General features: G+C 44.0%; 1 protein-coding gene and 1 pseudogene across 2 annotated transcripts; one reads left to right on the forward strand and one right to left on the reverse strand.

The window, feature by feature from the left end:
• Positions 1 to 532: 532 nt before the first annotated feature.
• Positions 533 to 9,294, reverse strand: LOC115136624 (AP-1 complex subunit sigma-3-like; annotated as a pseudogene).
• Positions 9,295 to 9,382: 88 nt separating this feature from the next.
• On the forward strand, positions 9,383 to 16,313 carry LOC115136623 (dehydrogenase/reductase SDR family member 12-like). 2 transcript variants are annotated; one of them, XM_029672189.2, is made up of 10 exons: positions 9,383 to 9,550; positions 11,049 to 11,182; positions 11,346 to 11,428; positions 11,575 to 11,670; positions 11,854 to 11,935; positions 12,031 to 12,092; positions 12,213 to 12,317; positions 13,610 to 13,700; positions 13,944 to 14,087; positions 15,019 to 16,313. In XM_029672189.2, exons 1-10 carry the CDS (start codon positions 9,480 to 9,482, stop codon positions 15,132 to 15,134), a joined length of 984 nt encoding a protein of 327 aa, XP_029528049.1. In that variant the 5' UTR covers positions 9,383 to 9,479; the 3' UTR covers positions 15,135 to 16,313. The 2 variants fall into 2 exon arrangements, with proteins under 2 accessions (XP_029528049.1, XP_029528050.1); XM_029672190.2 differs by having other exon boundaries at positions 13,950 to 14,087.
• The last annotated feature ends 62 nt before the right edge of the window (positions 16,314 to 16,375 follow it).

The following is a 16,375-nucleotide window of genomic DNA, read 5'->3' on the forward strand; positions in this document are numbered from 1 at the left end:
ATGGAGTAGTCTGTGTCTCTGAACAACTGGTTATCAATACACAGTTTATCCACGAGAGCTACGCGTTTCCCTTTCAACCTATTTTCCTTGAAAATTGGATACAGAACTTTATGCCGTTCTGAAATGTCCTTTGGAAACTGGTCCTTCACGCCAGCATACCCATCATTTTATCTTTAAAGAAAGTTTGGCAACGATTGGACGTTCATACCTCTGCCCTCTCTGTCCGAAGTGGACACATTCAAGTTGGATTGTATCGATAGCTTCGTGTGGAATCTGAAGCGCTGTAAGGACAAACTCTCTAACTGTAGATTCAGGAACTTCTCCTTCTTGCCCTTGGATACCTGTAAGTACTATATTCTCTCTCATGGATCTAGTCTGTATTTCAAGTAAGGCATCACTCAGAACGATGACTAATTTCTTAGCCTTGGGCAAACAGGGTAGTCCTTGTCTCAATTCCACGAATAAAACCAAGAGATAATCAATTTTCAACAGGTGGAAAAAAACATACTCTAACATTTAAAATGACAGACTATTCTGGAAACAAAACTATTTATTCAGACAGTACAACTTTAACGGCACTGAGTAGGCATCACTTTCCAAAATGTCAACCTTTAGCTTCAATCTTAGAACCCTCTGGCTCTAGCTTGCCAACTGAGAAATATTACAATAAGGTTGTGGCTATGTTAGTCAACATAGAATTAAAATAAGAAATGGGACTTTCCAAGTGGTAAGAAGTTGTGGTTACAATCCTTGGATCAACTCACAACTGAATTAAAACATTTTAAAATGCAGCAGCAATAAGCTAAAACAACATATTTGCTTAAAAATCAGATAAAGCAAAGCAGGCTACAATTACTGTAAAACATATGTGATACTATCAAATTTGTAATTATAAAATAATTTGAACTAATAACACATTTAAAAATAAATCTCTGTGTTTTAAAATGAACTCCTAAATGATAAAACTCCTAATGCATCTTTCAGAAAGTGCTTATAGGGGCCTTCCGAGTGGTGCAGCGGTCTAAGGTACTGCATCGCAGTGCTTGAGGCGTCACTAAAGACCCGGGTTCAATCCCGAGCTGTGTCGAAGCCGGCCACAACAGGAAGACCCATAAGGAGGCGCAAAATTGGCCCAGCGTCATCCGGGTTAGGGGAGGGTTTGGCCAGCCGGGTTGTCCTTGTCCTATCACACTCTAGTGACTCCTTGTGGCGGGCCGGGAGCACACACGCTGACACAGTGGCCAGTTGTACACTGTTTCCTCCGACACATTGGTGCGGCTGGGTCAAGAAGCAGTGCAGCTTGGAGGGGTCGTGTTTCAGAGGACACATGGCTCTTGACCGAGTCCGTACGGGAGTTGCAGCAATGAGACAAGATTGGAACTACCAATTCGGGAGAAAAAGGAGTAAAAAGTACCAAAAAAAAGACTAATAATATTAGAAAGTGCTTATATAAAACAGACCATGTATTCTGTCTGAATGGAAGAGTATCTTAAGAATAAATCTTCTTTGAAATGTTGTGGCACTTATTGAGAAAAGGATTCTTCGGTCTTAAGATTTGACTCACGTCCCTGTTATTGGTTCAGTAGGTCGGTTTACTCATATACTCCTCCATTGTCTGTTGAGAGAACAGAAGAAACATATTGAAATATTTGGGCAAGTGTCACACTTAAGTGACTGTATGTGTGGGTCACCTCTTGTAGTGTCTCTGCCTCCTCCATAGCGATGCCCACAGCTGTCTTGGAGGTCTCCAGGATCTCTCCTCCCACCAGGAACTCATCCAGGATGAAGTATGCCTTCTCAAAGTTAAAGATGATGTCCGGCTGACACACCTGCAGCACACACACACAGGATGAAGTAGGCCTTCTCAAAGTTAAAGATGATGTCCGGCTGACACACCTGCAGCACACACACACACACACAGTTGAAGGATATCGATGAGTCACTCACTCCCAAGATCGGCCAAAGAATGAGGCAGGGTTGTAGGGGACTGCAGAAAGAGATGGTGTGCTACAGGACGTGCGTATGACTATGTGTAACAGTACTCTTCTTGCGTTGTGTACAATCAGCCACAAACTCCCAACTTGTAGCACCAGTCATGGAGATTTATTCTGATCGGAACAGCACAAAATTGCACGTCATGCAATGCACGGCTCACCATCCAACTCTGCACTCACGCACTGTACACCCCCCCCCCCCCCCCACAGTAAGTTGCTAGCTAGTATTAGCGGGAATTCTCTACAACAAAATGCACAAGAAATATTCACCAAAAAACGCTGCATCTTGTGTGATGTTCGAATAACATTTACAAATTGTACATTTAAATCATCACTTGGGAGTATAAAAATCACTTCTGACGTACAATGCTTTGCAAACAAAAACTTACCGCTGGTTTGGTGCTTGTTCACTGGGACGATTCTAACTGAATCCTCCCTTGTAAGCAAGCTACGCAAACCAGCCAATAAGATGCCATGTTGAGTAGGTGAAGGCAAGACAAAACTAAAACCCATTGGCTTAACAATATAGTGGCAAGGGGAATCACCAATATAACCCTGTTACATGTGCTATCATTTTACCCCATACATTTTCCCAGACACACAAAAGTACTCGTTACTTTTTGAATGCTTTGAGGACAGGAAAACAGTCAAATTCACACACTTATCAAGAACATCCCTGGTCATCCCTGCTGCCTCTGATCTGGCGGACTCACTAAACACAAATGCTTAGTATGTAAATTATGTCTGCGAGTTAGTATATCCCTGCCAATCCGTATGAAATATTTTTGTTTAATTTTTTAAACATATTTATAAAAACCTGTTTTTGCTTTGTCATTATGGGGTATTGTGTGCAGATTTAGGAGGGATAAGGCTGTAACGTAACAAGATATGCACTGTACCATACCCTTCCGTGCCTTATTGTTTAATCATATAATTATTTATTTGCAATAATTGTTTTGATGAAATTCTAATTTTGCTTCTAGTCGTTCCAATTCCTTCCTAATTCGTTCGATAACATTATGGAAAAAGGGTTTATTGTATAAATGTGGCAACACATCTCTTGCTTTGGAAAATACAATGGGTTAGTTTTCAGGCCTTCTGGGCGGGTTTTGAGTGGTCATTGTTCTAACAATCTTTGCTAGAACTGGCATCCCTGCCACAGAGCACGCGAACAGAGGCAGCAGTTGTCTGTGTGTGTTGTGCTTTTTCTTTGAGTTGTAAAAGCAAGCAGAGCAAAAACTGGCTACTCTTTATTTGACTGATGTAGCTGGCAAAGTAACTGCTGTTTGACTTAACAGAAAAAATGTACTTATTCCCAGTGATGAGCTAGTAGTGTAACTGACATGTAACGTTAGCTAATGTCTCATCCCCCCTCGACTGAATTTCTGTCTGAAGTGAATGAACTAGAGCTAGCTCCTAGCTACCACAGACAGTTCAGCTCTAGCCTCTGGTAGCAGTATCTAACAGCTGCTGTGAGTATGAAAACATTTGGTAGCCTTTGTTTGTTTTCTCCAGTTAATGTACCATTAGAGCTAGTCAAATGTTGGCTAACGTTAGATATTATTTTTACCCCAATCAGTCAATATAGCGATGTAACATTATTGATCTGTCAGTTTCCCTAGTTAGTTTCCTACTTGTTATACCGACACGGTATAAACAGCTCTTCAGGCTTCACTGTCACAGTGCACAGTCAGTACACAACACTATGCTCTTCTTAGCAGAATTAGATGGTGACAGGTGTCCCAGCAAATTCATACAGCCAGGGATGACCAATCTTCAGAGCTCAGGTGAATTTTGCAGTACATTATAACAATCAGTGAATGGATACAAAGTTTCATCTTGAGTTGATGGGTAGACTACAGTCTGGGATCTGGGAATAATGGTCACTTCAGTTATTGAACCATTGATTCGATTCTTGGATTATATAATGTATAACTGTACACCAAGGTAATTCTTTGTCATGCCTCATCGGATAAGGATCAGATGGTGACAGGGGTCTCAGCAGGGTCAGGTAGCCAGGGAAGACCAGTCTGATGTTGAGGAGCTTTCGCAGATGCAACATTTTATTCTCTTTGTGCAGTAAACACCAGACAAGCCAGAAGCTTCAAAGATTTAAACTATTTTAAGGCAGTCTGATTAACCTCTAAAGTTGATTTCCAAACTATATCAAGGGTTAAGAGGATTTTCCTGACAACAAAACATAAAACAAAAATGTGAGGATGACCTGGGAGACTGATGATGATGATGAATGGATACAGATGTGTTTGAATGCATCGTCATGTTCATATAATCTCAGACATAAATTACTGCAGTTTAAGACCATCCAAAGAACATTCTATAAAATGAGAACCTTCCCTGTTATTGTAATGGTGAGAGGTTAGCATGTCTTGGAGGTATGATATTTATGAGACTAACTTTCTCACTCATCATTATTATTCACGATTAATTAAGGATTATTCATAAACATGGTAGAATCCACACTCATTGTCCCCCGCCCCCCCCACTCCTAAAACCAAAGTTGCACCCCTGCATGTAAGGACCTTTTGGGGACCAATAATTGATTCCCATTTAAAATCCTATTTTCCCTAACCCCAAACAGCAAGTTAGGACTGGCAACATGTCCCCACTTCTCAGAATGTTAGTTGGTTTGCTATTCTTGTGAGGACTTCTGATACTCACAAATATAGTAAAACATGTACACACACACACTGAAGTAGGCTTTGTCAAAGTTAAAGATGATATCCAACCCACACCTGCAGCAGAGCAGACAGGGCAACAGAACAGCACATCAATGAGAGGCAAAAGGCACCATTAAGACTATACAATGTTGAAAATACTGTAAAAACATAGACCTTAACATTTAGTTTCTATTCATCAATTGAACCTATACTTTCCCCTTGTTTTATTGAACCTTTCCCCCAGCGAGAGCTTAACCTGACAATAAATATCCCTTACATTGCCTGTACATTATGCTTACGTTGCCAAAGTATTTGTCCAGCAGCTCGACATATCGTTGCAACACCTCCAGGGTCAACAGTTCACTGTCCTGGTCCTCCAGACCCAGCAGAAGTAGAGACTGGCATACCTGCAAGGGAGCAGAGGGTCAGGGGTCAAGGAACAGGGTTACAGTGGCAGTTATGTTTATATGCAAGGGAGTCACTTTACCATAGAGGTTAATGCGTGAGGTTAAAAACAATCTGCTTGTCTGTTATGTATTTACATGTACACTGACTGTACAAAACATTAGGAACACCTGCTCTTTCCATGATATAGACTGACCAGTGAAAGCTATTGTCGTGTCTTTGCCTATGCCGAATTAAGTAATACGACATGCTATTCTATAAAATAATTTCTCCGTAATTAATATTACCTGATTGAGCTAATCATGTAAATGTAATTAACTAGAGAGTCGGGGCACCACGAAATAATATTTATAGAGCAGTTATCTTCCGAATAAACTCTGAAAGACCTAGTAATATTTTACATCAATAGCAGTCAATATTAATCTTCATCTTAATTCAGTCTCATGTGAAAGTTGTAAATTCTTGGTTATCTGCACGAACCCTGACTAACAAGTTGAACCAGCAATACAAAATTGGGTTTAATTATTTATTTACTAAATACCTAACTACCTAACTAGAGAATTACACATACACATAATTAAATCATAACTTGATTACAAATTACATCATAAAGGAAAACGTCCCTAGCGGGCGGAACAGATATGACAGCTTGTTACACAAAAGGAAAGGGCTGGGTTTGAGTGAAAGAGAGAGAAGACTGAGGAACAAAGGCCGAAGCTGTGCTATCGTAAATACAGTATCTTATGCATTCTAAATTACCGCCCATTTGGAAAAGGAAAATGCAATAAATATTTACTCTGAGCTGCGCTTCGGTAGGTTGGTGGTAGATGGAAGTCAGTGTTGCCCAACCGAGTCCTTTGAAGAATGTCTCTGGTTGTCAACTGTATACGTTGTAGTAACGTCTTTGTGCGGTAGACGGGATACTCTGTCTGTTCCTTCCTAACCGGCGTTTGCAGCTGCTGTTGCTAACTCAACGGCTAGGAGGTATCACTTCTGTAGTGAATAAGAATTCAAAGTTCATACCATTCGCAACCAAAGCTCACGCTGATGTTGGCTTCATTCTGTAGTTATTATCTGAACCATTCTGATATCGGACCGTCGTCCTACATCCTCGGAACAGGAGGTTACATTGTCGTCAAGGGCTTATATAGGAAGGGAGAGGAGGGCGTATTTGAAAAGTTTTATAGCCCATGTCCCTTCACAGGGGAGGGCCACTGATTGAGCAGAGCCCTATCTTATAAAAACTCAAATCTCACATTTTAGAAGCTAAAATCATATTTCATCCCATCACAAATAATGTCATATTCAAACATTTAAATTGAACAACAATTCCATGTGAATCCAATAACTCTGCTGTGTAGACTTTATGTAATCTTATCATTGATGACAATGTCTCAGATGTCAACCGAACTGACATCATATTCATTAAGTACCACCGCATATTGGTCGGATTACCAGAATATAGTTAATTTCCCCCACCTTCTGATGTTCCCAGAATCTCTATGTTAACCAAGGGTTTTTCAAATGTAAGGTCAGTAGGGTAGAGAGGAAAAAGGGGGGGGAAGAGGTATTTATGACTGTCATAAACCTACCCCCAGGCCAACGTCATTACACTATGATCCCTTTTTGATGTCACTTGTTAAAGAAGTATTTTTAGGCCTTGAGACAATACCGACATGGATTGTGTATATGTGCCATTCAGAGGGTGAACAAGACAAAAGATTTAAGTGCCTTTGAACGGGGTATGGTAGTAGGTGCCAGGCGCACCGGTTTGAGTGTGTCAGCAAAGGTTTTTCCCTGTCAACAGTTTCCCGTGTGTATCAAGAATGGTTCACCACCCAAAGGACATCTACCCAACTTGACACAAGTACTGTGGGAAGCATCCCTGTGGAATGTATTCAACACCTTGTAGAGTCCATGCTCTGATGAATTGAGGCTGTTTTGAGGGCAAAGGCGGGTGCAACTCAATATTAGGAATGGGTTCCTAATGTGTTGTACAATCAGTGTGCCGTGTGTGTGTGTCTAAGGAGGACTGGTGAGGAGGAAGGGGTTTAAGAGGTTAAACATGAACCACTAATAAAGGGGCCAAGGATGGTTCCAGTCTACCCAATTCCCTCCTCCTTTCCCTCCCTCTACAGTACAGTACACAGGCACCATAGTCTGTTCCAGCCCAGAGACAATAGTGAGAGGGGCTAAACACAGACAGCAATAGGGGTCAACAGAGAAACAGACAAAAGGAAAGACCGAAGTCAAAAATAGGAAAACAAATAATCTGCCAAATAAAGAAAATCAGAGACAGCGAGAAGGGATATAAGAGAAAGAGATCGAAGGGTAACCACAGACAGATCCAGCCCAGACCCAGAGAGAGGTTCTGCTTCCTCAGTCACCTTTTGTAAACAATCTTGAGGTCCCTCCAGAGGAGGAAGTTACAGGAGTGGGGAGGGCGAGCCAGCACCATCAGTCATTTCCCTCGTCACCTTCTTCTTCTCTATCGGTCACCGGAGTGAACCACTTTTGCAGTCGCAACTTCCCCTGCCGACTTAACAGTAGCAGGAAGTGCATCTGAGGGGGGAGGGGGCAGGAAGTTGACCAGCATGGGACCCAAATTGTAAAAATAGAATGACTAGAATGGGTATTATTGTAGGCAACAGATTGAGTTTATTTCTTCAGACATAGTATGCTCATGTAACACATGAATGGACATATTCATGCAGGCTACTCACACATACTCAGACACTTTGAACACACCCCACAATTACACACTTAGGCCTAGTTGATGTGTTGCAATCCAAACCACAATCCAAAACAACACTTCTAACTGATACGTGATTGTTGGGGTGGGTATAATTTGTGGAACGTTCCAACAGGAATCTGTTCCAAAAACTTCGTAAAGTACAAGGTTGCCAACAAACAAAGCATACAAAGTTGCACGATCAATTCACCTAGCTAATTACCTGTCGAATAGGCATCAACTCTCCACATCGCTTATTCTTAATGTTTGTCCATACACTACCAGAGAGAGGGCAGACATTTTTCGGGATAAACCTGGTGAGTGAAAAAAAATAGTCCTTACCCTATTTCACAAATAGGATGCCATGAAAATGTAAAAGTATTAAAATATATGTGTCTTATTCTGCCACTATACAACGTTGTATGTGTCGTTTGTTGACAACCTTGTTATTTACGAAGTTTTTGGAACAGATTCCTGTTGGAACGTCCAAAGTATACCCACCCACGTTGTTGTGCAAGACAAAAACGAGATTTCACAATCTCCACAAAATCAGCCTAATAAAATGGACAGTTTTAGCAAAAATATAACTTACACATGACTTCCGAAACGTTCTAGTATGAAACCAACACATTGTGCAACAACCCATCGATAAACAGCTTCTTATGCAAGACAGACGGCACCACTGTTCAAGTGGGAGAGGTGGTTTCAGTGGTGCCAGCCAGCAACGCTTCTTTAAGCTACTGTAGTGCCCGGGCAAACAGGTGGAGACAACCTGCCAAATCAACTGGGTGTGGCATTGACAACACCGTTACTGTAGCCTACTCACCTTTTGGACAGGTGCATGTTCGATAGAGAGAATGTACTTTCCCTGTAAAATGTCAAAACATGGAACCAAAAGCAGACATTTTACTCACCATCGTGAAGCTGCAATGTGAGAGTAAGGTCAACAGTTGAGGGAAAATATGTTAACTACATTCTTGCGTAAAACCGGTACATAGGGACTGGCAACGTCAAATTCCCACAATGCTGTGGGTTAAGTTGCAAAACCATACCTTCTCTAGTCTTGACTGTGCCGCGCCCCGTTTTTTGCTTTGCTTGGTCAGAATTGGTTCACACCTTTCACAGGAGGTTCCTGGGCAAGGTGCATTGTAGTACTTTACTAACTGGTTTATGATCAAATATAGATATGATCCTGTTTGTCAAGAAGCCAAGTTATGTGCGTCTATTATTTCATTTCCAGCGACAGACATATTGCGTGTTCTTTTGGATTTTTCTATTGTAGCCTAAAGGCCTATAAAAACCGACAATTAGTCTCAGTTCCCCCAGAATTATTATCAATAATTCCCTGATTTAATTTTCTTCTGTTACTGAAATATGCGGTCGTTGAAATTTAATTTGAAATGCTGTGCATGCAACTCCTGAATTTGCCATGCAAACCTATTGGAGATTCAGTAGGATTGTTTTTTAACATTAATTCAAGCCAATAGACATCATGGATAGTGTCGAGCTGACACCAGTTGACACCGAGTTTGATTGTGCTTCAGTTGTTGATCCCAACTCGCCTCTGGGTGGCCGAAGGTGTCATCCAATGTAAATTCACACACGTGGGTTTGGTCCAAGTTAAAACCGGAGGAGAGAGTGCAATAACGGACGACGGGACGAGAGGATTCCATGGGTAATACAACGATGTCTCTTTACCGCAACTCCGCGTGGTTTCTGAAAGGAATGACTGAATTCACCAGGTAAGATTTTCTCCGCTATGGTGTTTCTGTCATCATCATCATCATCATCAGCAGCAGCAGCATCATCACATTGATGCTTATATATTTACTCTGGAGAACAGTAGGCAATTGATCACTGGTCTCCTATCTGTTGGGCACATACGCACACATTTGTTATAGTTGATTTTGATATTTCATGGAATCAAATCCCTGGCTACAAATGTCACAAGTTACAAACTAAATCGATAAAATGTATAAAACTGAATGTTCAAAAATAAATATTTTCTATTCCAGAACAATGTGTATATTTTCTCTCTTTCGTTCTCTCTCTCTCTCTCATTTCCCTTTCTCTCTGTGCATGTGTGTTCATCATTTGGCAGATAGTATTAACTTCATCACAGTGAACATTATGTGAACATCACAGTGATTCAGGTAGATTCTAGATGTTCACAGATGGAGAATACTGGTTAAGCAGTGTTCCAACCCTGTCTTGATTAATCCTGTCATTTTGCTTTGAATGCCTCAATCAGTAACCTGTAACTTGTATGTACAATACATATGTATTCATGTCTGTATTGCTTACCACTGTCATTTGAGTTATTTTACCCTCAATGATTAAGTATTGCATTAGGATAGCAAAACCGATCCAAGATCTGTAAAATAGGGCCTGGGCCATTACTGCTGTGTTGTGTCAAAACCACTAAATGGACAAAACTGTTAAAGAACCGTTGACTTTTTGCCATCATATTACTAATCAATTGGGTCATTAATGCTAAATACAAAGCTTTACAATCTTATTTGGATATCGACCAGCTCAAGTCAATGCCATCATGTGGAACTATTGATAAATGGTTTACAAATAGCATCAGATCACACACTGCCCTTCCTCATTCTGAACAACAAAGCAATTAAATCCAACTGAAGAGGTGCCTTTGTCATTTATTCCCCACTTCCTTTGTTCAATGTTGTGTTTTCTTGCAGAGACCAGTCTCTTTACCCGCCCTGACCCTTGACTCCGCTAGTGTTTACGCTGCATGACACCACCAAACAGAGCATGCATTTAGCCCAAAACAATCCCCAAGTACGGCGCTGCCTTACTCCCTTCATCCCCCATTGGGAACAATGGCTGCCATTGAACCCCTTGACGTGGCACACAGGCTGCTGTAGCTGTCACCAGCGGTGGCCTCAGAACCGCCTCCTCTCTCCTTCTCACATTACCTAAGAGATGATGTGACAGTCTTTCCCTTTGTTAGACCTTTGTCTTGCTCACTGAATATCTTAACTGTTTTGAATTGGTTCCATTTTAGATGCTGTCTCCTCACTCTGACCATATCTGACCCCAGGACATCTATGTGCACTGGCACTGACCTACCTACTTTTAATCTGTTTTTGATCAATCATTCAATGAATTATTTCAACTGGAAAGGGGTTTATTGTCACCCTCTACCACCCTGTGGAATGAAGCTGTGGATGGATAGCCTCCACCTGACTGTTGTCTGTCTATCTGTGTGTGTTGCAGGAGTGCGTTCCTGTCTGCAGCCAAGCACTTTGTGGAAAAGGACCTGGAAGTGTCCATGGCAGGCAGGGTCTTCATGATCACTGGGGCCAACAGTGGCATAGGGAGAGCTACAGCCATGGCCATCGCCAAGAGAGGTACGGTGTGTGTCTGTAGAGGAGAGAGAGTGTGTGTGTGTAAGTGTGAGTTAGTGAGTACATGTGTGTCTTTGGAGGAAGAGCATCATCACATTTCACCGCACTGAATACACCCCTGGTGCAGCCACTCTTGCTCTACTGTTATCCCCCATCCCCTTTCCAGGTGGTACAGTCCACATGGTGTGCAGGAACAAGGACAAAGCAGAGGAGGCCAGGGCTGACATTGTCAAGGAGTCAGGAAATAAAGTGAGTGAGTTTGGGCCTCTCTCTTACCCTCAAAATGTGTGTGTGTGTGTGTGGGGGGGGAGTGTAATCATCATGTAATGTCCCCCTGCTCCCCTCACCTTGTGCTCTGTACCCCTGCAACTAGTGTAATAATCATATAATTTCAGGAAATATATGTCCACATTTTGGACCTATCAGAGACACGGAAGGTTTGGGAATTTGCAGAGGCCTTCAAGAGGAAGTACAAAGCCTTGAATTTACTGGTGAGTGCTGAACACGTTTGAATCAAACTGATAACCATGTAACATATATTTCTACCTCTAGTCATCACCCTGCCTTTTATCATTCTCTCTTTCTATAATTGTACACAGAGTTCTTCCCATGTTTTATATAGCTTTACATGTGTACAGCATTCATAATGTAGGATTATTGATTGACGTGGACAGATAAATAATGCAGGCTGCATCATGAGTGAGAGGGATGTGAACGCTGAGGGGCTGGAGAAGAGCTTTGCCAGTAACGTCATGGGTGAGTCAATGACAGAGGTTAATGTGAATACTTCAGGCTCATAACCACTTCCGTTCAAAACCCCTTGAAAGAAACACATCTCTCTCCATCTCTAGGTGTGTATATCCTGACCAGGGGACTGATTCCCTTACTGGAGAAGAGTGCAGAGCCCAGAGTGGTGAGTTTGAAACCCACTGGCAGTTTTTCTCCTAGATGTAATTTGACAAAAAAAAATAATACTTCAGTGTGCATCCTGTTTATGATTATTTAATGTTTCCTGTCTCCCCTCCCTCCTCAGATCACAGTTTCATCTGGAGGGATGCTGGTCCAGAAGCTGAGGACAGGGAACCTGCAAACAGAAATAGGCCGCTATGACGGGACCATGGTCTACGCACAGCACAAGGTGAGGGGAGCAGGGGCACACAGCACCAGGTGTGGAGAGCAGGGGCACACGGCACCAGGTGAGGGGAGCAGGGGCACAAGGTGAGGGGAGCAGGGGCACAAGGCACCAGGTGTGGAGAGCAGGGGCACAAGGCACCAGGTGAGGGGAGCAGGGGCACAAGGCACCAGGTGAGGGGAGCAGGGGCACAAGGCACCAGGTGTGGAGAGCAGGGGCACAAGGCACCAGGTGAGGGGAGCAGGGGCACAAGGCACCAGGTGAGGGGAGCAGGGGCACACGGCACAAGGTGAGTGGAGCAGGGGCACAAGGCGCCAGGTGAGTGGAGCAGGGGCACACGGCGCCAGGTGAGTGGAGCAGGGGCACACGGCGCCAGGTGAGGGGAGCATGGGCACACGGCGCTAGGTGAGGGGAGCAGGGGCACACGGCACCAGGTGAGGGGAGCAGGGGCACACGGCACCAGGTGTGGGGAGCAAAGGCACCAGGTGAGGGGAGCAAAGGCACCAGGTGAGGGGAGCAGAGCACACGGCACCAGGTGAGGGGAGCAGGGGCACACGGCACCAGGTGAGGGGAGCAGGGGCACACGGCACCAGGTGAGGGGAGCAGGGGCACACGGCACCAGGTGAGGGGAGCAGGGGCACACGGCACCAGGGGCACACGGCACCAGGTGAGGGGAGCAGGGGCACACGGCACCAGGGGCACACGGCACCAGGTGAGGGGAGCAGGGGCACACAGCACCAGGTGTGGAGAGCAGGGGCACACGGCACCAGGTGAGGGGAGCAGGGGCACAAGGTGAGGGGAGCAGGGGCACAAGGCACCAGGTGAGGGGAGCAGGGGCACAAGGCACCAGGTGAGGGGAGCAGGGGCACACGGCACCAGGTGAGTGGAGCAGGGGCACAAGGCGCCAGGTGAGTGGAGCAGGGGCACACGGCGCCAGGTGAGGGGAGCAGGGGCACACGGCGCTAGGTGAGGGGAGCAGGGGCACACGGCACCAGGTGAGGGGAGCAGGGGCACACGGCACCAGGTGTGGGGAGCAAAGGCACCAGGTGAGGGGAGCAGAGCACACGGCACCAGGTGAGGGGAGCAGGGGCACACGGCACCAGGGGCACACGGCACCAGGTGAGGGGAGCAGGGGTACACAGACATCCATACAAGGTTGAAGACAATTATAGTAAATGCATGATGTGGTGGTCTCTTGCTGGCCTGTGCTTGTCATCTAGGGCTGATTTTATTTGGTCAGAAATGTTACATTTGAGATTTGTGTTTGAACTGATCCCAGCTACTGGTGTGTGTTTCAGAGGCAACAGGTGGTGATGACAGAGCAGTGGGCCCAAACCCATAGCAACATCCACTTCTCAGTGATGCATCCTGGCTGGGTGGACACACCAGGTACTGTATCAATACACCACAACTACACAACTACCAGCAGCAAACAGCTTCGGTTCCAAGTATGACAACATTGTAAACACATATCCACATTTGGAGATTGACATTTACTATTGAGATTTACAATTTCAATATAGATATCCGATGCCGTTTTAATACAAATCTAATAGTTTTAAAACGTAATACATTCTGATCAACAATTGTTTATTAAAATAAAATGTATTAGTGATGAGTCTCTCTCTGGAGTTGTAGCGGTGGCCAATGCCATGCCTGACTTCCACCAGTCTATGAAGGACAGCCTGAGGACCCCGGAGCAGGGAGCTGACACCGTGGTGTGGTTGGCCATCTCAGAGGCCGCCGCCACCAAGCCCAGCGGAAGCTTCTTCCAGGGTAGGCAGTAAAAGACACAGAATACACTTACCACACAACTTCTCCATTAAACCATGTATCACAAACAAAAGTAAAGCATGGTCTGAAGCATGGGATTGGCCCCATTTGTTTGCCAATTACAGAGAGCGATTTAATATGTGTTTTGTGGTAAAGTATCAGAGGTCATGACCAGAAGAGAGAGACAAAACTACAGTAAGACAGCAAAGTGAGGTCTAGTGTAGAGTGTCATGGGTTAAGTGTCAGATCCACGCACTCTCTCTCCTCACAACTCGTTCTCAATCTGTGCTTCTGGAGAAAACAAGAGCTCTTTAAAACAGCCAGGCTTCTCGGGTACAGTGGACCTCAGTCAGAATTGGAGAAGAGAGAGACCGAAGGAGGGAAAGAGAAGAATAGAGAGAGGGAAAGAGGATATTTGGAGCATATGGGAGGGCTTTAGAGAGAGGGAAAGGAGAGAGAAAGAAGATGAGTGCTGTCTGAATGAAGTGTTTGTCTGTGTGGGTTTGACTGGGGGCATGAGAAGACTGGAGGTTGGGGATAGCGGGGGTGGGTTGGGCTGGGTTTCTGGCGTTGGTCCACTGCAGCTGGAGCTCTTGGTACCAGATACTGCCAGAGTACAGTGGAAACCCCCCTCCCTCTGACACACGCCCTCTTCCTCCATTGTGGCGACCTCAGTAACCTTCCCCAGCACAGCGGGATAGCAAAGAATCACTTCAATAGAGTCACTAACACAGACACCCCCTCTCATCTCTGCGCCTGCATTTACACAATACATATCAGGGGACAACAGCTAGGCCTACATTGTTTTGTTTGAACTGTATTTTCTAGATAACTTCATTGACACAGCTATAGGATGGATCAATCACAACGTGAATAGTAAATGCTTCTATTTTAACCAACCAGGTTGTAAAACAGATTGTGTTCTGTGTGTCAGATCGGAGGATGGTGTCGGCCCACCTGCCCCTGGCCTGGACCCACAGTTCCCAGTTGGAACAGCAGAAGTTCATGAGTGTGATGGAGGATCTGGCCAAGACATTCCAGCCCCACTAAGACCACTACCACCCCCCCACCCACCAGTACTATATATACACTGGAACCAGTGTACTGTATCACAGTATTCTGTGACCCAGTTCAGCAAAGCTAACAGTCTACACATACCTGTCAGGGGGGAGGAGAGAGGAGGCATCCTACTAGATTTGATTTGGACTACTTTAACAATTTAGATATTTATTGAACCAGAGCACATTTAATATGTAACCTCTACATGGCTTAAAACACTTTATATTTTAAGCTCAACTCCAGCACTGAGGGCTAAAACAGAACAGTGTTTGATGGTGATGATGCTGATTTAGGGTTCCCTGAAAAGGGTTCTTTACCTTGTTGCCTTTGAGCTGCTGATAGGGAAAGCACTTTTCAGTTATTTATACATTTAACCCAACAAACACAGTATGTTGCTTTTCTACCACTTCACACAGTGACTCAATGAAAGCTGTCAATCAGATGGGAATCTGATGTGACCAAAGTCACTTCCTTTTTCATCCACAAATCACATCACAGCCTGTTGCTATGGGCCCAGCCTAACAACACGTGGTTGGTTGGTTTACTCTGCTCGTGTTCAAACTAATTTACCCAAAGTGCTTCTTTAGTATTACAACCTTATGAAGTTGTCCATAAAGCTTGTGTACATAACTGATTAAATGCATGGTGTACATTAACAAAATGACAACATCAGGAGGGCAAACACCAGAGGGATACACTACAAAGCAGGATCAGAGTTAGCCAGCTAACTTTGATTAACAACCAGAAATAACTATTGAAACCTAAACTTTGATATGTGTTTTTGGTTGAGTCAATTAGACCATGCCAATTTCATGCTTATCTTATAAAAATACAAGTTATTTCAGAATATTTTGGCAAGTTAGCTGGCTAAATCATTGATCTTGCTTTGTAGTATAAGCCTTTGGGTAGTTATACTGAGCCCAGGCATGAAGAGACCTTTCACTATCAGCAGGTAGATGGGCTTTTTACCTATTCACACCCAAGAGGTAAGGAAGGAACCACAGCATTACCTGACATGTCCAATACAGCTAAGGTATATTTATTTAATACTATTGATGTTTAAGGGGCACTTAAACAGTTTGAGGAAGTGATAAGGTAAATATATGCTTAAAGGCGATAATGTAGGCAGTCATGTATTTTGTGACATCATCCTTGAATAAAATTTCACTTATGTAAAACCCAGCTTTCTATGTCTTTTCTGACTGTTACTGTATTGCAGACGGGAGGCATCC

Source organism: Oncorhynchus nerka, linkage group LG11, assembly GCF_034236695.1.
Source record: "Oncorhynchus nerka isolate Pitt River linkage group LG11, Oner_Uvic_2.0, whole genome shotgun sequence".
Lineage (NCBI taxonomy): Eukaryota > Metazoa > Chordata > Actinopteri > Salmoniformes > Salmonidae > Oncorhynchus > Oncorhynchus nerka.